This window comes from Corvus kubaryi, unplaced genomic scaffold (assembly GCF_017639235.1).
Source record: "Corvus kubaryi isolate FWS band 111438036 unplaced genomic scaffold, C.kubaryi_AGA036_p1.0 37284, whole genome shotgun sequence".
NCBI classification, from domain to species: Eukaryota; Metazoa; Chordata; class Aves; order Passeriformes; family Corvidae; genus Corvus; species Corvus kubaryi.
The window spans coordinates 1,028,577-1,051,407 of record NW_024581088.1 but is presented as its reverse complement, the minus strand read 5'-3'; the positions used below and the strand labels follow the sequence as shown (position 1 = coordinate 1,051,407).

General features: G+C 54.0%; 1 protein-coding gene across 3 annotated transcripts in view; it reads right to left on the bottom strand.

The window, feature by feature from the left end:
• Positions 1-22,831, bottom strand: part of CALN1 (calneuron 1) — a 125,209-nt gene that overhangs the window by 30,969 nt on the left and 71,409 nt on the right. For all 3 annotated transcript variants that reach the window (XM_042025868.1, XM_042025867.1, XM_042025866.1), the window contains exon 4: positions 19,211-19,323. In XM_042025868.1, the coding sequence (XP_041881802.1) occupies positions 19,211-19,323 (113 nt within the window). The remainder of the gene's footprint in view (positions 1-19,210; positions 19,324-22,831) is intronic.

Here is a 22,831-nt window from a genome sequence, read left to right as displayed (position 1 = left end):
GGCTGCCCAGGGAGGTTTGGAGTGCCCATTCCTGGAGGTGCCCAAGGAAGGGCTGGAGGTGGCACTCAGTGCTCTGGGCTGGGGACAAGGTGGGCATCGGGCACAGGGTGGATTCAATGATCCTGGAGGGCTTTCCCAGCCCCAGTGATGCTGGGATTCTGTGTGGTCCACGTGCAGCAGTGCCAGGGCTGGTGCTGAGGTTCCTGAGGACACACAACAGCAATCTCAGCAAACCCAAAGGGCAGGAATCCCCTCCCACCCTTATATCCCTTTTCTGCTTCTAACTTCAGCCATGGCAGACACTTCCAGATCAGTGGAATGGGATAAATTCCCAGGAAGATGCAGACTTTGCTAATTACAGAAAGGAAAGGCAGAAGGAATCCCCAGACATCACTAGTCCTGATTGTAATTTATGCAATAAAAATAAAAAGTGGTGGCTTAAACTGGAGTTTTCTGTTGCCCTTGGGAGGATCAATTGGAGTTTTTATCCCACATTTAGATGCTAATGGTTCAATCCATCACTCCAGGGCCATTCCGGGGCAATGGTGGGGCTTAGAGGTGGATCAGAAGCAAATTCCTGATGAAGTATTGAATACTGAAAGAGGAATTACTGAATGATGAAAGAGGAAACATTGAATATTGGAAGAAGAAATATTGACTGTTGGAAGAGGAAAGATTGAATGCTGGAAGATGAAGGAGATGCAGTGTTGGCTTTCAGAGAATATCAGAGCTCATTTTCTCCACTGGTGGTGGTGGAACTGTGGGGTCTGGACTGCTGAAGTTCGAGATAAGGGTCTGTCACAGCTGATATTTGAGTATCTCATGGAAAGGAAAAAGAGCATCATGTTTGCTCTTAGTATTCCCTCAACTGCATGTCTTTCTTTGGGAAGAAGCTTTCCTCCTGGTGGATGTGATAATCCATGGATGGACACGTGCATGGCAGGTTCAAAGCAGATGTCAGGAGAAGAATCCCACCTTCATTGCAGGAGGGAAGAAGAGAGACCTCGAGCGAAGAATTTGCTGAGTTATTTTGGGGAGTTCTGTGAACTCCCAGCACATCCAACTTGTGCTGTCAGGAAATTTCACACCTTGCAGGAGAAATCCTCTCCTGTGGCTTGCTCTGAAACTGTCTCCTGCTTCACTTGTACCCTCCCCAGCTCCAGTCATCACCTTCCCAAATTCTGACATATAAAGATAACCCAGTTATCTTTTCTTCCACCTAAGTTTTTCTTCTTATCCACTTAAGTTTCTTCTTTTTAGCCACTAAAGTTCCCTCTTGAGGAAGCACCACCTGGAATTCATGAAGGTTTCCTCCTCGTTAACTTCTCCCATCCCTCCATCTCCCTTCCCAGACACGGTGGAGCAGATCCCAATGACATCCAAGAAGTGAACACACACCACGAGCTGGTTTTTTCCCCTATTCCTTTCTCAACCTTTCCCAGTTTTCCACTTGCTGAGAGCTGAGCCGACATTCCCATGGATCTGTTAAGAATAACTTCAGGATCTCATTCCCGAGTGGTGCCAGCCCTCCCTGAGCTCCAGGGATGCCCAGTGTGGAAAAGGCTGGATGTCACTCTGTGTTTATTTTGCCATGGAAGGAGGGCACCAGGGATGAGCATCAAGAACAGCATCTTTGTTCCAGAGCCCATGGAGCGTCCAGGGATTTTCCACATCTTTCTGCCTGTGCCTGTCTTCCACAAGAGAGGAGAACACAGACACTGGAACCAGCCTGGCCAGCGCCAGATGGAGAAATCAGCCCACTTCACCCTGGAGACAGCTGTTCAGTGGCTCCCAGCTCTCACTGAAGAGCAAAGCTGCAGGAAAACCCCATTCTGTGTCCAGCAGCCGGGTGAAACCGGAGCCCCACTGGGAATGGCCCTGCTGGTGTCCTGCCCCCTTTCTCAGTGCAGCGCTTCCCTTCCCTCAGAGCTCACTCCTACAGCTGGAATTTTAATTCTCCAGGCTTTTTAAGCTGGAAAAGCATCGGTGTCCTCCATGCTCTCCTGTCTAACCCAGGCAGGTGTTTATTAACACCCAACCCAGGGGTTCAGCACTTCAGGAAAAGCTGCTGTTCCAGTGTATCCAGGGAATCTGTCCAGCAGCACAATGGGAACAGCTACAGCACAAGGAAGCAATTTTAACTATTATCCAGGAGTCAGCATTCCCACCCTCTCCGTGCACCAGTGCCTAGGGATGCGTGTCCATAAAATCCCACTGTGAAGAGAAAGCTCTGCCCTGGGACTGCCGCTGGTGTGGGAGGAGCTGGGATGGCTCCAGCCTCGGCTCCTTGCCAGGCTGACTGATCTCTCAGCCTGCCTCAGCTGATACCTGCTGCTCCTGGGGGAGCCAAATGTGCTTTTGGATCTCAACCTGCCTGTTGGGATATCGAGGAGAAGCACAGAAGCCCTGTGCTGGCCCTGGAGAAGGAAAGGCTGCTCCTCAAGGAGCCCTCCCAAGTTTGTACTGGGGGGCTGGAACAAGGGGAGTTTTCAGGTCCCTTCCAACCCAAACCATTCAAGGATTCCATGATTCCATGATTCTGGGATTCCATGAATCTGTGATGTAATGATTCTATGATTCCATAATTCTGTGATTCCCTGATTCCCTGATTCCATGATTCCATGATTCTATGATTCCATGTTCCTATGATTTCAGGATTCCATGATTCCATGATTCTATGATGTAATGATTCCTTGATTCTATGATTCCATGTTTCTATGATTTCAGGATTCCCTGATTCTATGATTCCATGATTCCACGTTTCTATGGTTTCATGATTCCATGATTCCATGATTCTGTGATGTCATGGCTCCATAATTCTATTATTCCATTATTCCATGATTCTGTGATCCCATGGTTCCATCATTCTATGATTTCAGAATTCTGCGGCTCCATGATTCTATGATTTCAGGATTCCATGACTCTATGATTCCATGATTCCGTGATTTCCTTATTCTCTGATTCCATAATTCTGTGATTTCATGAGCTACATGTTACATTTCTCTTGAATCCAGGAACTGTTGAGCCAAGTGGTTCTTTACATTTTGGAGAATTGTGCCATTTCCCTGCTGGGAATGACATGGTCCACGACCAGGAAAACCTAACACCACCTGACTTCTTTGTCTCCTTATCCATGGAAATTTGGGTCATCCGGATGGATAACACAGCTCACTGATGTGCACTCATCCCCTTATTTTATACAGACCCCTGAACCACCCCTTTGGTCCCAAAGCCTCAAAGTTCACAGGATTCCATGACAATCTTTCACTTTCCAAATGTGCAGTTTAATACTTTGGACTGCACACCCAATTTCCCACTGGAAATAAAAGAGGAAAACCAACTTGTTTATCAAAGTTTCATTTGGGCAGAGTTTTATCTTCAACTGCTCCCCACGAGCTTCAGTTATTGCCTCAGAGTCAGCGTGGGAGGGCTGAGATTCCCAAACATCCCACAGCAGGCTGGGAGCACAGCTGCAGCCGAGCTCCAGATGTGCTCCCGCTGAGCCTGACTGGCTGCAAACACAGGAGAACAAAGAGGGCTGGATTGGGAAGGGATTTTTTGGTTGGGTGTTATGAAAGTGGCAAATGGATATTATGGATGTAAAAGGCAAACATAAAATCATGGAATCAGGAGTGAATGCTGAGTTAATAAGTTGAGTTTGCATTTTCAGTGTGTGAGCAAGGAAATAATGGATTGGGTTTAGGAGGGGGGCTGTTGTTATGCCTTTTATTACTGAGGCTGCTTTCCTGCCTGGCAATCCTTCTGAGAACTCCTGACTTCATCCCCAGCTCCACAGGCACATGAAAACAAAGGAAAGATTGAGGAAATGTCAGCCAAGCAGTAGGAATAAGCACCCAAACAGTAAAACAAAGCAGCTGAGTGCTTTCCAGGGAGGCTGGAGCAGGATGGAGCAGGTCTTCTCATGTGGGAAGCCATGGCCAAGGCTCAGGTAGGAATTAAACACAAATCCAGGTGTCTGCATTGTTTGGGTTATCTGCAGTTGTTGAACACACATCCCAGCAATGCACTGGGCTCCAAAGCCTGGCTTTGAGCACAATCCAAGGCACAATGGTCACCCTCAAGGGCAAAAGGAGAGGGGCACAGAATCAAATCTGAAAACACAAAACGTTTCTTTTCCCCCAGCAACCAAAGTTTCCTGGTAAAATAACACACTGGAAAAGAAAAAATGCCCTCTGCATGCTCCACTGGGAATGAGGCAAGGTGGTAAATCCATGCTCTGGTTTCTTAGGGTGGATATCAGGAAAAGTTCTTCCCCCAGAGGGTGCTGGGCACTGCCCAGGCTCCCCAGGGAATGGGCACGGCCCCGAGGCTGCCAGAGCTCCAGGAGCGTTTGGACAAGGTGGGATCATTGGGGTGTCTGGGCAGGGCCAGGGGCTGCACTGGATGATCCCTGGGGGTCCCTTCCAGCTCAGGATATTCCAGGATTCTCCTGGGAGATGGAGAGAGCTGGCTCTGTGCCTCTGGTCAGGCAGAGGCTTGGCCCAGGAACCACTGGAGCGGGGAAGCAGCAGAAGCTCCTGGGTTTGGGGAGTGCAGAGTCAGCAGTGCCCAGCAGCCGCTCCTCTGCACGTTCTCCCTCCCGACGGTTCCCAGCGATGGCTTTCAGCATCCCCTGCTGCTCCCTGCCCTGCTGGGATGCACAGCCTGAAGGTTTTTAGACAGCGAAAAACTCACTTCTCAACAGGCTCCAACCTCTATTCCCAGTGTAAGGAAGCTCTGCTGGATGGAGTTATTAATAAAAGAAATGTAAACACACCCAATATTGGCAGTAATTCTCCATTACCCACTCCACAGGCAGCTTGGAACAATGCACGTGGAGCAGGTGCCCTGTTGCTCTCTGCTCCTGTCAGCACCGATTTTATGAGGATGAGATTTTGCTCTGAAATATTTCAGAGGCTGACAAACAGATGGGGAAGGAAGCTGCACATGGGCAGCACTAAATCCACCCTGTCTATGCTGAAAGCTCTTGAGGTAAGGAGGAGGGATAAGCACAGGGACATTTTGGGACAGCAACAGCTCAAAGGAAGGAATGCAGCAGGCTGGCAAATCAGCCAGGGGTGAGGAGCTGGGAAAAAAAATCCTAGGTTTTCCTGGGATTGAGTAAACCCAGTGGTCCCAAACTTTGGGAAATGTCTTTCCCAGTGGGAAGAAGTTTGCTTGTGCTGCTGCTGCAGTGGGGACAACATGGGTTATGTGCCAGAGAATTCCAGCTCCCTTGGGATCTTGGAATTAAACCTGCCCGGCCTTCCCACGCTGGAGAGGAACTGGTGTAAATACAGAGGGAATCTTCCCTCTGGCACACCCAACACACTCAGCTCTTCAGCTGCTCCTGAGGGGGACAAAGAGGCTTTTTGAGCCATTGGCAGGTGGCCCTTCAGGGAGGCTGTGACAGGAGGCTCTGAGCCGTCCCAGAGCAGGTGACCTCCCTCCTGAGCCACCTCCCTGCCAAGGCCATCCCTCACACTTCATCCCTGCCACCTTTCCTGCCTCAGGGGGTCGGCAGCAGTAACCCCACAGCCCTCAGCATCACCAGCCTCAGCTCTTGTGGGGTCTGTTTCCAAGGAACCCTGAAAACTGGAGCATCCATTAAACCTGGGAATCACTGTAATTTAATTAAAATTTTATCTCGTTGATCCGATTGTATCCTAAAAACAACTGCAAGTGCTGCCTGTGAGAGCAGATCAGTTCCTGGGATTTCAGGAGTCCTGCTCCCCTGATAGCTCATCACACACCAAGGCTGAGGGGATGTGAAGTTCCCGCTTCCTGCATAAAAATGGAACGTGCAGCACTTGCATTTATTCCCCAAGGAGCCAGAGGAGAAAGGGGATGAGGGAAATTGGAGAAAGCAGAGCAGTTACAATGGATGTGCCCAGGTACAGGCTCTGCTGCTGACAGGAGAGGCTGCTCCAAATGGAGTCCCAAGTCTGTTCTGCCTGGGAAAAGGGGGAATTTCTGTCCATCGTGTGGCACATCCAAGGGAGAGTTTGAATCCCAGAGCCACGGGAGCTGCAAACCCCAGCGTGGGCAAATCTCCGTGCCTCTGCTGAGGGGAAGACATGAAAAGATTGCTAATTAAAGCCATTAACTGGTTGATTTCCCCCGGAGCTGTGTGGAAACAGCTTCCCAAAGGGCAGGCTGCTGCCCCCTCGGTGCCGTGGCTCAGCAATCCCGGCAGGGAAGGAGGCAGAGCCCTCTCCTCCCTGCTGGGGGGTTCTGCTCCGTGCCGGGTGTCTGGCAGAGGGAACTCTGGTGGGGGTTCCACTCCCTGATCCAGCCTTTTGCCACCTCCCAGGTGCCCCTGGGATGCTCTGGCTGCTCAGCTCTGGCCCTGCCCCCTCTTCAGGTGGTGCCTGCCCTCAAGCAGGGGTTGGTCCCCATCCCTGCAGACTGGAAATCCGATTTTCTGGGAAATATTTCCATCCCAGGTACCTTCCCCTGCTCTAAAGAGAGCAGAGACTTAGGAATCACGGGGTTCATCACGTTGAAAGAATGTGACTTCTTATTGCCAGTGATACTCGAAGTGTTTAACGTTCGAACATGTCTTGCTCATGCTAAGAGGGAATGGGGCTTCATCATCCCCGGCTCACAGCGACCTGCAGCTCGAGAGGGAATATTGCTGCCTCCTCAAAGTCACTGCATGTTGGGAAATGGTTAGAGGATCAGGGACATGGATCACTGATAAAATTATGGGATCAATAAAAGAACTGTACAAGCAATAGGCCTGCAAGCAAAGGTTAGTGTGAGAAACTGTCTGCATGAGAAAAATCCCTGTGTGAGAAACAGGCCTGGGAAACAAAAAGGGAGTTTTGAAGCGATGCAGCTGTGCTGAGAAGATGTGCTGGCCGGGAGAGAAGGGAGGCTGAACTCTGAATCCTTTTAATCGTAACATAACTGTAGAAGCTTGCCAATGTAAGTCCAATTATGTAGAAGCAGAAATGCGCTTTGATAAGTTTTAAGCCACTTAAGAGTTAACAAGCTGGGATACTATATAAGTGCCTCTGGATTGCTAATAAAGTGAGCTTGCTTTTATCAACTGCAGGTGTCCTTGTGCCCACAAGATTCTCCCATCTGGTAGAACTGGCTGAAAACAATTGGCTGAGAGCACCTTGCAGCACCCCCCTCGTCCTGTGCGGCTGGGGAGTGTTTTCAGTCGATGTCTGAATTGAGGTTTCACTCGTTGCTATGATCCAGCCGTTCAGGAGCTCCTGAAATCCCATTCCACATCTCCAACATCCAGGCTTTCCTCTTCAGATTCCCAGTTCAGCAAAAGGTTCAAATAGACGGATTTAAGTTGTGGATTGTGTTTATTTATTTATTTATTTGTGGGTTGTGTTTTATGTTGTCCCCTATTTATTGTATCTTCTTTTTGCCCTTTACTTTGGCTTTAGGTTGGACTTGGTGATCCCAAAGGTCTTTTCCAACCTTAATGATTCGCCAATTATGAACAAGAAATGCTTCCATCCCTGCAGCAAGCTGAGACTTTGACCTCTGCAGGTGTTCAGGTGCAACATCAGTGATCAAAGTCCTCCTAATCAGGGATTTTATTTATTCCCAGCTACAGAAAAGCCTTCTCCATGGAGTTCCAGATCTCAGTTTCTGGGCAATTCATTATTTGGGATGTGGTGGCTGCAGCTGCTTGGGGTTTGTATTTAAGGACAGGGCCAGGTTTGAAATGAGCTCTCTGCACATCCAGTGAGGCCACAGCAGGAGCTGCTCACCCTCCAGGGCTGTGTCCTGCTTCCCGGAGTCAGGGAATCAGGGAATCATGGAATAACAGAATCACATAACCATGGAATTTGTACATCTCAGTGAATCTGGGGCTGCCCCTGGATCCCTGGAAGTGGCCAAGGCCAGGCTGGACAGGGCTCAGAGCACCGTGGGATAGAGGAAGAGGTTGGAACAAGGTGGGCTTTAAGGTCCCTTCCACTTCAGACCATTCCATGGCTCCTGTGATCTCCTCTTGCCTCCCCTTGTAAGTGAAGGACTCAAGGAAACCTCCAAGACCTGACCTGGTCCGGAACCGTCACCAGCACCGCTGTGTCCCTTCAGGAGCGGCAACCTCCAGCTGCTCCTGAGGGGCAGAGCCCTGATGGGGACAGGTACCCAGCCAGGACGGGAGTGTCCCCACCCTGTGTGACCAGAGACACCCTGCCGGTGGCAGGGAGGGCACAGAGGGTGAGGGGACACAGAGGGTGAGGGGACACAGAGGGTGAGGGGACAGTGCAGCCCCCCCAGCAGTGCCAGAACCCCCAAAGCGCTGCCACCCCGCAAACGATGACCCGGGAGTGACAAAAAGCCACTTAAAGGCTCCCCTGGGACCTCATCACCCACTCAGCCTCCTACCAACCACTCTGCAAGCAGCCGGAGCTGGGGGAGCCTCTGGTGCCTGCGAAGGGAGGCTCCTGGCCCGGGAGAGCAGCGCCTGCCAGGCGTGACCCGGACCCGGGGAAAGGCTCCCAGGCCGGGACTGAATCGTGCAGGTGCTCAGTGAGCTGGGGCAGGGTTCATTACAGGAGCAATGTCCATGGCTGGCAAACGGCCCAGGGGGCTCTGAGAGCAGCCACGGGCAGGTGGGGATAATGCAAATTATCCTGGGAGGGTTTAAGGTCTCTGACAAGGTCTGCAGTGACCTTGGGGAGTAAGGGCTGGGATGGTTCTGGTGTTGTGGAAAAGACACTTTCAGGGAAGGAAAGTTCCAAGCTTTTCCAGTTTCACATTCAGAAAAGAAGAATAAATATGATAAAGTTACCGTAATAAATATAATAAAGTTCCCACATTCCCCACAACTTTCGGAGATGCAATAAACTCCACACTGCAGAAGTTGTCAGCTCCTGTTGCAATTAAATTTTTAATATCATCCACATTTCTCCTGTGTCCCTGGATGAAGGAGTGTGGCAGAACACTTCCAGGGTGTTTCCCCCTGCAGATTCCAGGCCTTGTCTCCCATAAATCCCATTTTTCCTGCCTTGTTTTCCCATCTGCTCGGGGGCAGGGGCAGCAGCAGTGTCCGAGCAGGGGCACTGTGTCAGGGCTGACAACTGGAGTCAGCACTGATTTTCCAACACCCGGAAAAGAGCCGGGCTGGAAGTGGAGAGAGGATTGGAATCGTTCCTGGTGAATTTTAATGGCCTTTAATCAGCCACTGCACGCTGATTACCGCAAACGTGGGGAGCCTGTTTCCTCTGCGAGCATGGCTGGGATGGATTCGGGGTTTAACTGCCCTAATTGAATTCCTGCTCAGCAATCAGCACTCAGCTGGCTCCAGAGGCATCCAGGTGGGGAGAGGAGAGGATTCCTCAGGGCTGGGGGCTCTCCCAGCCCTGTGTCTGCTCCTTCTCCCATTGCTCCTTCCCTGACCCTGCCCTGGCAGAGCCCTGCTGGCCCTATGGAAAAAGAACAAAATTCCTCCCTGGGAGGGTGGGCAGGCCCTGGCACAGGGTGCCCAGAGCAGCTGGGGCTGCCCCTGGATCCCTGGCAGTGCCCAAGGCCAGGCTGGACATTGGGGCTGGGAGCAGCCTGGGACAGTGGGAGGTGTCCCTGCCCGTGGCAGGGGTGGCACTGGATGGGCTTTAAGGTGCCTCCAACCCAACCCATCCTGGGATTCTGTGAATAATGAACACCCTAAGAGAGGGAAGGGTGGTTGGCAAAGCAGCTCCAGGCTGCCAGAGGGGTGTTCATTCTTCAGGATATGGATCATGATCATCTTTAACCCAGTCAGATCTGCAGGAAGTTTGGAAAGAGAATAAGTGACCACTGCAACAGAAAAGAGGTGCTCAGAAAGTGCTACTGTGAGCCCCAGGATCCTGGGGTGGGTTGGGTGGGAAGGGACCTTCAAGACCATCCAGTGCCACCCCTGCCATGGGCAGGGACACCTCCCACTGTCCCAGGCTGCTCCAAGCCCCAATGTCCAGCCTGGCCTTGGGCACTGCCAGGGATCCAGGGGCAGCCCCAGCTGCTCTGGGCACCCTGTGCCAGGGCCTGCCCACCCTCCCAGGGAACAATTCCTTCCCAATATCCCATCCAGCCCTGCCCTCTGGCACTTGAATCGTGGATAATGTTGTGGAAACATGCACCCACACACCAGCTATCCATAAAATAAATATTTACATTGCCTCAATTGTCTCTTACACAAAGGACACAAGTGCTGGGAGCCGAGGTTCCGGCATTTATCCTCACACGGGATCACAGTCCCTGAAATCCCTGGAATCTGGCACTTCCACCCAGCCTGGCTGCCTCCCTGCCAGCTCTGCTCAGGCTCTGCTCCTCTCCAATGCCTCGGTTTGTTTCATTTTTCTCTTCATTGCTCTGGCGCTCCCCAGGTCTGAGGCAATCGGAGCTGCAGGGGCACAGGGGGAGCTGCTGGAGTGACAGGGATGGCTTTGATAGGGATCCCCTGAGCAGGGCACTCCCGGGGGAACATCGGATCCAACGCCCAGCAGGAGCAGGAGGAGATGAAAACCATGCAAATCATTGTCAGGGGATGATTCCCCCATCCCTTCCCCAGGGAAGGCAACAGCCTCCCACTCCCTGCTCCAAACGCTTCCAGGAGCTCCACCTTGCTGGGCTATTTGAGGGTTGGCTCTGCTTGGAGGAGGAAACCTGGACACTAAAATCCATCTCTGGAGGGAACTGCAGCATTACTGTGGCTCATTGTGAGCAGAGATCTTCCCCTTAATCTGCTTATTTACACTCAAAAATGGTAAAAATCAGTTTGGGATGCTTCCCACGGAGCTCACACAGATACTGGATCCTTCCACAGCTCCCTCAGGTTGCTCTGGGCTCCTGCTGTGTCGACATTCTTTTAACTGAGTAAATGTATTGGATCACAGAATTATTCATTCTAATGACAACTTTATAGAGTTGTGTGTGGAACAGCAGAAAAAACAGAACAAATAACTCTGGGCACCACCTCAGCACTGCCAGTGCCTCAGAGCTGCAGCCACCTCAGAGCGCAGATTTCTGTCTTTGGCAGCACAAAACCAAACCCAAACCTCCTCAGAATGAGAAATAATGGTGCAGAAAACACCCAGGCAAAGAAACAGGTTCTCAGTGAAGTGGTAAATTTGTTTAGAGAAGAATCCTTATGGAGTTTCTCTTGAAGATCAGCATCGTTCCGTTCACTGGGTAAAACTGCCTTGGGGATCTGCTGGAAAACTGTCCTGATAAATTCAGAGCCTGGGAAGGTCTGCCTGGCTCAGGAGGCACTGGTGCAGGGGTGTGAGATGGTCACAGCACCATGAACACCCTCAGTCCCTGCACGTCACCCAAGAGCCCAGAAATGACTGACAAAAACCCCAAACTGAAATAAAAACTCCAAAGTGAAGCACAGGAGCCCCACTGGCAGCACTGGTGGCACAGAGAAATCAAGGCAAGCTCCCAAAGGAAGGGGAGGGAGGTGGCCCAGCCCTGTCCCAGCTCCTGCCATGGGCAGAGGGGACGGGGCAGGATGGAGCTGCCCCTGCAGGACGCCCAGGGCGTGTCCACCTCCTCAGCAGGGGTGGCCAGGACACATCTCCACCCTGGTGGCCACAGGAACGTCCCCATGCTGACGGCAGCTCAGGACAGCTGGGGCCTGGGGAGCTCTGTGGGGGCCACCAGTGTGGGACAGCCGTGCCCTGCGCTGGGCACACACACAGGTGACGGCTGGATGAGCGTGCCAGGGCAGAGGGGACACCTCTCTTCTCCATGGGTAGTGCCAAACTGCTCCTGGTGCCCCTGCAAGAGGGGAACCCCTGCCCCAGGAGCTGCTGGTGGCCCTGGCATGAGCTGCTCCAGGGCTGGGTCAGGGGAGACCTGGGGAGCATCACAAACACCCAGGGGTCACTCAGGGCCTGCAGCTCCCAGGGGGTTCTTTTAGAGTCCCACAAGGGTTTGGGTTGGAAGGGACCTTCAAACCCCTCCCATTCCAACCCCAACACCTCCCACTGTCCCAGGCTGCTCCAAGCCCCAATGTCCAGCCTGGGCACCAGGAGACTGCACTGGAAAGCTGGGACGCACACCAGGAAAACCCGAGTTACCCGCTGAGCTGGAGGAACCCCCAGGCCTGCAGGCCTTTCCCCCCCTCACCTGCTCAGCCTAAGGAACCCCCACCTCCCCCACCCCCAGCACCGGAATCTTTGCAGCCTCCTCATTTGCATTTTTCCAAAGGTCTTTTTTTCCAAAGGTCTTTTTTTCCCTTTTTTCCCAAGCAGGTAATTTACTTCTTTGGATTTTCTTTCACAGAAAAGGTCATTTTCTCCCCACCACGTTTGTTTGTTGCAAACAGTTGCCAACACCTCGGGGTTTCTGCTTGTTTATAAGCAATGGAGTGTCTATTTTCCTGGTTTTCCTTCTTTTTCAAGCCATAGTTCAGTTTTCCCAATATTTTTACTCCACTGAATGCCAGGCTTTGGAGGCAGAGCGAGATTTCCATCTCACAGTGGGAGTTCTTTGGGAAAAAAAAGGAAATAAAAAAGGCCAAGTCTGTTTTAAACAATTCCCAAGGTCTGATCGCCATGAAAATCAGCCTCTGCTTTGAGTCAATGAGGATTTCCACCAACAAAACTCTGGCAGTGCAGTGAGAGATGATTTTGTTACAGGAATGGGAATTATCCAGGGCAGCCAGAGCCTGCCAGGATTGGAGCTCTTTCCATGTCCTTTTCTCTGTGCAGAGAGGAGGGAGGGATGGATGGATGGATGGAGGGATGGATGGATGGATGGATGGATGGAGGGATGGATGGAGGGATGGATGGAGGGATGGAGGGATGGAGGGATGGATGGATGGAGGGAGGGATGGAGGGATGGAGGGAGGGATGGAGGGATGGATGGAGGGAGGGATGGAGGGAGGGATGAGTGGATGGAGGGAGGGATGGAGGGAGGGATGGAGGGAGGGATGGATGATGGATGGATGGGTGGATGGGTGGATGGATGGATGGAGGGATGGATGGATGGAGGGATGGATGGATGGAGGGATGGATGGATGGATGGAGGGATGGATGATGGATGGAGGGAGGGAGGGAGGGATGGATGGAGGGAGGGATGGATGGATGGAGGGAGGGATGGAGGGATGGAGGGAGGGATGGAGGGATGGACGGATGATCCTGAGATCTGCTGGATTGGGTTTTAAGGCCAGGTGGAGCCTCCTCTCTGGCAGAAACTCCATCCTGACGCTGGGAGTGAGGGGATTTGGGATTTGCCCCTGCCTGAAACTCATCACCTCTGCTCCGTCACCCAAAGAGGCCTTTCCAAAGGACAAATGATCCCTATCCCAACAAAACCAGCACTGGATGTGGATCCTGGTCCTCAGGGCTGCTGGGCAATCTGATCCCTTCAGGAAGGAGTCCCCAGGAAGCCGGGAAGCCTCTCCCAGCCCTGTGCCATGCACCCCTCAGGCGATCTCCCACACATCCACCTTCCCTACAGGCTGCTCCTGACACTTCCTAGTGAACCCCTGAGAAATCCACAGCACAATTCCTATTTCACACATCAGCCAGGAGAAAAAAACCTCCCAAAAACCCCTGGAGCTGCAGACTGAGTTTATAAATAAACTGGCACGGAAAAAAGAACCTCTGGACCATGAGAGCTGCTGGAGGCAGTGTCCCTGAGTGCTGCAGAGGATGCACAAAGCCCAGCCACACCTTCCAGGGCAGCCAGATCCCGAATCCAGCAGGCAGAATCCTCTGGGTATCAGCTGCCTGCTTTAAACAGGCTCTGGACCAGAGCTGCAGAGCCTTTCTGAGGGCTAAAGGTGCTGCTTGAAGCTCAAAACCACAGCAGGGCAGTGAAATCCTGCGTTCCTCCTGCCCTGCTGCTTCCAAAACTTTGCCACCTGCAGTGTCTCCAGTCCTGAGCTGCAAACTTGGCCCGGGACATTTGAGAGGGTGGATTTTGGTACAGGGAAAACGTGGGGGTGGAAAGGAGGTCCCTTCACAGGCAGAGAAATGTGAGGCCACCCAGGATGTGTCCTCTGCAAAGGGCCCCAGGGGTGGCACAGGGACAGCTGTGCCACCGTGGTCCAGGGCAGGAGCCCTGCAGCACTCACACCTGCCCCAGCTGTGGCAGCACATCTGGATGCAGGCCTGGGGGCAGGGAGCAGGGGCTGGGGCTGGATCCGTCCCTGCACGTGCTCAGCTCTCCCCGTGCTGCCACAAATCCATGGAGAGCAGCAGGGGAATGTCCTGGCAGCAAAGGGACCTGAAGTGAGGCAGCAGAACTGTTCCCCTTCCGCTGATAACGGCACTGATAGAGCTGGAACTTGAACCAAAAAGGCCTTGAGAGCCTTGGTGGGGCCCAGGAGGGGACATTCAGCTGTCCCCAGGGCACACAGCTCCACCTGAGCCACTTCCCTCCACATTTTTATACCAAATGTAGTAAAATTGGCACTTCTGAAGCACAGCTCATCCCTTCCTGAGGCTGGGGCCCAGGGCACATCCCTTGAATCACAGCCTGGAAGTGGCTGTTTCTCTCTGATGGCTCCAAGGGACACTCTGGGAGTGTCCCAGGATATCTGGGATGAACTAAAGGACACTCTGGGAGTGTCCCAGGTTATTTGGGACGAGTTTCACACCAGCCACCTGCATCCTCCCATGGAAAATCTCACCTTTTAAATGTGGATATGAGGAAACCATGACCTAAACTGCAGGAGCAGCCATGGCAGGAGATAGTACATTCCTGAAATTAGGATAAGGTCAGGATGCTGGGGTTCAGGGGCACTGGGGAACACAGGGGCCCCATCTGAGTGTCCCAGGACAGGTGTCTGCCAGCTCAAATCCCAGTGGTTTTGCAGGATAATCAATGCCAAGGTTTCCAACCTCTGCCTCACTTTGGTTGTATCCAGCCGGGAAAACCCAAGCAATGGTTGATGTTTTAAATGTACGGATTTTTTTTTCTGTGGAAATCACTTCAAGGTATCCCAGGTTCATCAGTCAAAAAGTGCTGCTCAGAATGAGGCAGTGCTGTGGGGTGATTGGTCTGGTGGAAGAGCATTTGGGGGGATGTGCCTGGTACAATGGTCCAGCCCCAACTCCCCATCTTTGGCCCCATCCACCAAACTTTCAGCTGCATTCCCTGATTTAAACCCCAAAGCAACCAGCAAGAGGGAGGGCACTGAATCCGTGAATCCCAGAATCCAGGAATGGGTTGGGTTGGAAGGACCTCAAAGCCCATCCAGTGCCACCCCTACCATGGGCAGGGACACCTCCCACTGTCCCAGGCTGCTCCCAGCCCCAGTGTCCAGCCTGGCCTTGGGCACTGCCAGGGATCCAGGGGCAGCCCCAGCTGCTCTGGGCACCCTGTGCCAGGGCCTGCCCACCCTCTGAGTAAAGAGCTCCTTCCCAATCTCCCATCTCTCTTCCTCCCCAGCAGTCGATCCGAGAAGGTTCTTTGAAGAGCTGACACAGCAGCTCCTGAAATCCAGGAATCGAGATTTTTGCAGCAGAGCAGCTCAGCACCAGCAAAAAATGCTGCTGCAAGATGTAAAACGTCCCATCCTGTGGTTTGACAACAGCCTGCACCTGCCCTGAGGGGCTGCACTGCCTCCGGAGGAGGAGGCGAGGGAGGAAGGGCTGACCCCAGCAGGGCACCTGGATCTGTTCCCACATCAAATCAGACACAGACAAGAACAAATCCTCTGCAGCAAGGCTCGTTTGCCATCAGCAGATTAATTCCTCTGCAGGGACGAGAGGAGAAACTCACACACAGGAAGCAACTGCATCAGGTTTATCTCTGAACCCCATAAAAAAAAAAAATCCCTCTCCAGGCAAAAATTGTCTTTGGAGACAGCCCGGGGCTGCTGGAGGGCCCTGACACAGCCCCTCACTCCCCGCTCCCTCACTCCCCGCTCCCTCCCAGCCCCTCCTGCCCTGCCCTGTGCCACCGCCATTCCCACACATTTTCCCCTTCATTTCCCTCTATTAAGGCACTAATTGATTGACCAGATCAGGAGAGCCCAGATCTGTCCCCTGGGACTCTCCTGCATTCCCAGTGACAACTGCAAACGGGATTAGGGATGGGCAGAGCACTGAACCTCAGGGGCTGGGATGGGAGGGGGAACCATCCCTGTCCCATCCCAGCCGCATCCCTCTGCTCTCCCCTGCTCCCAGCCAGCTCTGATCCCCCTTCCCATCCCTAAATTCCCTCCTGAGCCAGCCCCAAATGCAGCCCCCCCACAGCTGGATGTGGTCCCTGCTCCATTTTCCAGGGAACTGTTCCGTGGTGCCTGAGCTGAGGGTGCAGCTCAGGACCTTGGGGGTCCCTGCTGTCCCTGGCCTGTCCCTGCATATCCCTCCCTCCTTGCTCAGGGGTCCTGTAGAATTTTTGGCCATTCCTACTCCCCTCTCAAAGATGATAAACCCCAGGATATCCCTCCCCCTAGCAAAAGTCTGTGGGAGCCTGGAGGAAGGAAAAGATTCCCTCAGTCCTAGAAAAGATGAGCAGCGGCTGAGCTGTTCCCTGTGCAGGACCTGCCTCCCCAAATCTCTCCAGTGGACAAAGGAAAGCCTGAGCAGCATCTCCCCGTGGGAATTCTGCTCCTGCAAAGCAGCTTTATTTATCCCAAAGCACCCAGGCTGCTCCTGAACCCGGGGATTCGTGCTGGGTGATCTCTGATGGGATGAGCAGGCACCGTGGCTGAGGGCATGATCCGGCACCGTCCCCTCACGCAAAACAAAGCTCCCAGATATCCTGAAATTCCCTGCAGCCTCCATGTGCACACAGCAAAGGGAGAAGGGGGGGAAATTCACCAGGCTCTGGCTCTCAGCTGGTCACCGTACAAAGCATTGACTTTCCCAAATCATCTCATCAGTGCTGTGGGCACAGAATTCCTGCTGTGCCCGCTGTAGATGGAGCCATGTTGTTCAACCATTCCCACTTGTCCTGACTTCCCAAAGCATTCCAGCCACCCCAGAGAGGTTCACTTCATTAAAAACCTCCCATCCAGGGCTGTCATTCCCTCTGGGCCTGGAGATCCTCCACACTGCATCCCGTAGGACGTGTTGAACACTGGAACCTGGAGGTCTTTGCCCTCAGAAATGAGCTTGGCAAAGATATCCCAGCATGGGGAGGGCTGGAGGGACTCTGCCTGGATGGGAGAGCGGAAGGCACTTCCTGGATGCCCACACGGATTCTCTCTCCTGTGGGACTGATTTAAGAAGCTTTGGGGTGAGGTTTCATGGTGGCACTGCCCAGCCAGGTGTCCCTCTTGTCCCACCCTTGTCCCCCAGCTCTGGGCACAGCCACAGCCTTGTGGGCACCATTCCCTCCTTAAAACCCTTCCTTGGGAATGGCTGCAGGGATGAAGGGCTCTGTCAGCAGCCCAGGCTCATCCCCTGCCAGAACATGTGGAAATTGCACATTAAGGGGAAATGGGAAACACGGCCAAGCCCTGATTCCCAGAAAGGCTTGGTTTCCCTTCAGGAATCCCACTGGAGATAACGCAGAGGAGAAATGCTCGGGAATGAGGTGCCTGATGCCCTGCAGATGGATTGGATGAAGCCAGGGAGCAATGGGCAAAGGGAACCTGTTCCCTGAATGATGCCTTGGGGTCTTCTCCTTGCCTTTCCTTTGGGAAAAAGCAGCAAAGGCGTTGCACTCCTACCCCAGAGGAAAAGCAACCAGAGCTCTTCAGGGGCTCAGAAATCCAGGGAAGTGCTGAGTAAAGAGGGGGTAAAGCCCATAACCATTGTTTTCCAAGGCCATGGAGCACCTGTGGAATTCAGCCAGAGCTTTGCTGCCTGCAGGAGCCCCGGGGCTGTCCCTGCCCAGCCAGGGCTCCCACCCGGAGCCTCTGCTCCCTTCTCCCTGTCCCACCACAGCCAGGAAGGGCATCAGGGATACTCCCCTGTGGAAGCTGATCCCTGGAATCCTGCAGCTCTAAATCCAGGCACAATCCTGCCTCCCTGCCCATTCCAGGCATTTGCAGAGGTGGGAGGGTCACTAAAAGCAATGGGTTACACTGAGCAGAGTTTTTGGGAAGGCTCCAGACTTCTCTGCTTCCCATCCAAGAGCTCAGCTCACAAAGTTGATTTTCCCACTGGGACTTTTGCTTCTTGAGCAGCTCCTGAGGGGCTGGAATTCTGGAAGGCACAGTGGGACAGCATGGGGCTCCCTCCTCTCCCTCCTGGGCTGGGATGAGGCTCCCAAGGCAGAGTGGAGGCAATAAAACACCCCTGACTCCCAGTCCTGCCCCTCCTGGTGTCATTACTCCCCCCAGCTACCTCACAAACCACGAGGGCTTCACCAGCACCAAACTCTTGCTTTGACAGCCAGATCCTGGAATCCGGAGCAGAATTTCCAGGTTATTCCTATCCTGTGCCAGGAGGCCAGGAATGGCTTTTTAAAAGCCTTTTAAAACACTCTTCCAGAGCTCCACCCAGTTCAGTCTGGACGGGGCTGGAGGGTTGTAAAAGAAGGCAGAAATTCTCATTTCCAGGTTTGGCTCTTCGCATTCATTAAACTTGGGAACAGCCAAAGTTTCTTAGCAGGCAAAGGCTGTGGGATGGGCAATGAGAGGAGCTGGAATCCCACAGGAAGCCACACGTTTGATCTGTTGGCAGCAACCCTGCAGCTCTGTGTTTTGGGGCATTTTGGGCTGCTTTTCCAGGAAGCTCCAACGCTGTCTAAAGTCTCACTGCAGGGCAGACAAAGAGCAGCTCCCAGCGCTGGATCCGTCTCCTTGCAGTGCCTGGGGCCAGCAGGACCAAACCACCCCAGGGCACCACTGGGGCAGAAGTTTCTCAGTTTTGTTCACATGGTTATCCTGAGCTCATCCCTGAATCCAGCAGAAATCCCAGTGGGACGTGGCCTGCCCGGCACATTCCCTCTGTGTGGAGCGTCCCCTGCCATAGCCAAGGGACACTGAGCAGGAACACACTTCTGGGAGCAGCCAGCAGCTTCAAGGCTCCCAACTCAAAAGACTCCTGGAGAAAAATGCTTTTCTCTTCCAAAAGTGAATTCCAGACTCCCAAAAGTGTTGCAGGAGGATCTGGGTGCTTTGCTGTGTCCAGCTGCATCCATCCACAGGAGCACAGGGCTCGGCTGGACACAGCTCCCTCCCCCAGCATGGAATGTTCTCCCACAGCCCATGGCACGAGGGACCCCAACACCCTTCCCACAACCATTCCCACTCGGTAAAACATCCTGTGCTCCTCAACAAATCCACTCTGGAAGCTGCTGAGAGCTGGCTGAAGTTGCAATTAAAGCAATGCTCACTCACCTGCCAGAATATGCTGTCTATTGTGTTCCCCAGGAAGCCATCCCTGCCCTCCGACGACACCAGCTTAGGTCCCAGAATGGTCATAAATTCATCGAAATCCACCTGGCCGTCCCCTGGAGGGAGAGGAAAACATCAGCAACAAAGATCAGAGAGAAGGTTGGGTTGGAAGGGACCTTTAGGGGCTATATAGTGCAACCCCCTGATGTGAACAGGGACACCTCCCACTGTCCCAGGCTGCTCCAAGCCCCAATGTCCAGCCTGGCCTTGGCCACTGCCAGGGATCCAGGGGCAGCCCCAGCTGCTCTGGGCACCCTGTGCCAGAGCCTGCCCACCCTCATTATTATCAATTAATAATTAACCCCTGAGTGCCCAACGTGCCCCTCTGGGCTTGCTGCACATCAGGGACCCCCCACGCCCTGGGCCACCCCCACAGCATTTTCCCAGTGCCCACAGCCCCAAACTCTCTCCTGTGCCAGTGAACGGCCCCTGCTGTGTCCCACCTGCCCCCAAGGACACAGCCAGGCCGTGCCCTGAGGGGAACAGCTCATTCCCCAGGCCCAGAGAGCCCAGAGGCGCTTCCCAAAAAGCCATTCTGGCACGGGGACAGGAGCCAGCAGCACGGCCAGGGCTCTCCCTCAGGTCTCCGCACAAGTTTTACAGGGCCAGCCCCGGCCTCCAGAGGGAGGGAGGGAGTGCAGGCAGCGCAGGGCCACAGCTACTGCTCATCCAGCAGGCGTTTCATCCCAGCTTCCCAGCAGCGCCCGTCTGTGTGCCCGGCATGCAGAGCAGGCAGAGCGGGCACAGGTGACACCTCCTGCCACTAACGAGCCGAGCTGGTGCCGTGCTGAGAGCGGCTCCTGCTCTCAAAGAGGCACGGGGCTGTTTGGAGCGAGTTTTGTTATCAAATGTCACTTTTCCCTCGACACGAAAAGGGATATTCGTGCCTGCTGAAGGATCTTAAAAATCCCCATCCGTCTGAGCAGTTCAATTCCCTGCTCTCCTGAGAATGCTTAACCTAATCTTCTGGAAAATCTCCTTCATTGATCAGGTCATGGACGTCTCCTCCTCCACGTTATTGAACTGATAAGGGTTGATAACTCAGCCCTGCTTCGAGCCCGACATCAAAATCAGCCCCTGCAGGATTTGGGGTTGTGTTTTACCTCGATTCAGCTGGAAGTGACCGCACCCACCCCTCCCCGGAGCTGCTGCTGTTAAATGACCAGGTGTGAGCAGTGCCTCAGACCATGAGACCACAGCAGATCAATGCCAGGGCCGCGATTAAAATGCCAGCGGTGCCTGCAGCAGCTGCGGCAGCGCCGTGTGCCAGCCGTGCCACGTGCGGCACATCCCGCTGCTCTCTGTCCTCCTGATCGCACCCCTGGGCTCCATCCCGGCAGATGCGCGGCCGATCGCGATCTCCCGTGTCCTTATCCCGGCACCAGCGCCGCCGGGTGAAAATCCCAGCGGCCCGAGCACGAAATCAGCACGGCCCGAGCACAAATTCAGCGCGGCCCGAGCACTCCCCGGGAGGAATTGGGATCTCCAGGAGATCTGGGGTTTCTAGGAGGGACTATCCTGGCGTGAGGCTCTAAAAGGGAACCCAGCAGGATCCGCGGTGTCTCTGATCCGGTAAAACGCACCCAGACCCCGTCCTGCTGCCAAAGCCGCTCCCAGCTCCGGGGCTCTGCAGGACCGAGCTCATTTCTGGGAGAACTTATTGAGGAACGGGGTGGGCGCCCCACTGCTTGGGGAGCCATTCCCTGAAACCTCTCTGTGGGAAACGCGTTCCCTCTGCTGTCCCTCGGGAAGCATCCAGCGGGGCTGGGTGCGGCCCGGGCTTGGATCGCTCGGGAAGGTACCGCAAGGTGACAGCGGCTCCGGGTGATTTCCACCGAGGCACAGCGCTCGCTGGCACCGACAGCAGCGAATCCACACGCTGGAATGCAAATCGGGACGCTTTGGGATGCTAATTTCTTTAAATTAGCCAGTTTAGCAAGAAAACAATTTGCATTTTAAAGAGATGCTGGTACCTGCCCCCGCATACATTTGGCCTGTGCCTGTGTGACCCGAGCACGGAGTTTTTCAGTTCGGGCTCTCTCCAATGTCACTCCGCCCTCAGAGGACAGGCAGGACTCGGTCCTACACGTGATTCCAGGAAAGAGGTGACAGGACTGGCTCTGTCTGACTTTGTGCAGACTTCGGGCAGTCCCTTGCTCGTGTCTTCCCTGTGCCTGTGCCAGGGATCATCACCAACTTCACAGGCTTCAATTATTGGCTTAATGAGAGCATTTTCCACAACCTCCGAAAAAAGATGCCATGAAAAAATGCATTATCCCCTTATTGCCTGCTTTTTCAATTAAAACTCCTAACCAGCAAGGCAACCAGACCCCCCTTTTGCCTCCTAGAAATATCCCTTTAACGTTCATTTGGAGCTGCAGAAAACAAAGCTTCCCTGTCATCAGCACCTCAGGAGACTGCAGCAGCATTTCATCAACAGACAGAAATCACGGCTTTGTCTGAAAATTCCTTTTGACAGCCACGAGAGAAATGCCATAAAAACCAGCACTAGAAACTGCATGGGGCTGCTGTGCACGGCCAGGGCATCACTGCGGGCCAGGATCCACATCCCATCCTGGGAGCACAGCGGGAAATTTGGGCTTGGCACAGGCAGGAGCCGCCTTCCTCGCCCTCCTGCTCCTCCCCACGGCCGCGCACTCGGCGCCGGGAGCTGCCCTGGGATGCACTCGCCGAGCATCTGCTCGGGATCCAGCCCTGGAATCAAGTCCAGCGCCCCCATCCCCGTGCCTGCAGACGTGCTGCTCTCCCCAGGGTCCTGCAGATGGACTCGGAGTTGGTTTAAGGATGGGGAGAAAGGAGGAACAGGCCGGGCTGGAGCTCGTGTGCTGCCTGTTCTCCCTCACCTCCCTCGCTCCTCTCCAGGAGCCATCCCGCAATCCCTGATCCCAGCAGGGCTCACAGGATCCCTCCCCGTCCCCCTGTGTGAGATGGGTGCTGTTCTCATCCTCCCCTCCTCTGCCTCCGAGCTCCCTCTGAGGACTGAGCACAGCTCATCCCGCGGGAGGAGAACCCCGGGAAGGCCGGAGGGGCACAGGCAGGAGCAGCTCCAGCTGGGATGGAGCGGGATGTGCTCCTGCCCCAGGACAGCCCCGGCTCCCTCCTCTCCCTGCCCCCAAACACGAACGCAGATTTAAAAACCCCAATCGGGCCGAGCTCTCCGACTGAGGAAGGGAAAGGGTTCTGTGGGGCCCGGGCAGCGATGGGTTAATGGCTGCACCTGAGGATTCCAGAGCTCTTTTCCAGCTTAATGAGTCCATGGTTCCAAGGCACTCGAACATTCCCAGAGCTTATTTACAAACTGGGAGGGCAGGGAAACCCAGGGTTACGGTGGGGTGGGGGCTGCTGGGCCAGGGAAACCTTGGGAATGGTGGTGAGGGGCTGCTGGGCCAGGGAAACCTTGGGAATGGCAGTGAGGGGCTGCTGGGCCAGGGAAACCTTGGGAATGGCAGTGAGGGGCTGCTGGGCCAGGGAAACCTTGGGAATGGTGGTGAGGGGCTGCTGGGACAGGAAAACCTTGGGAATGGTGGTGAGGGGCTGCTGGGA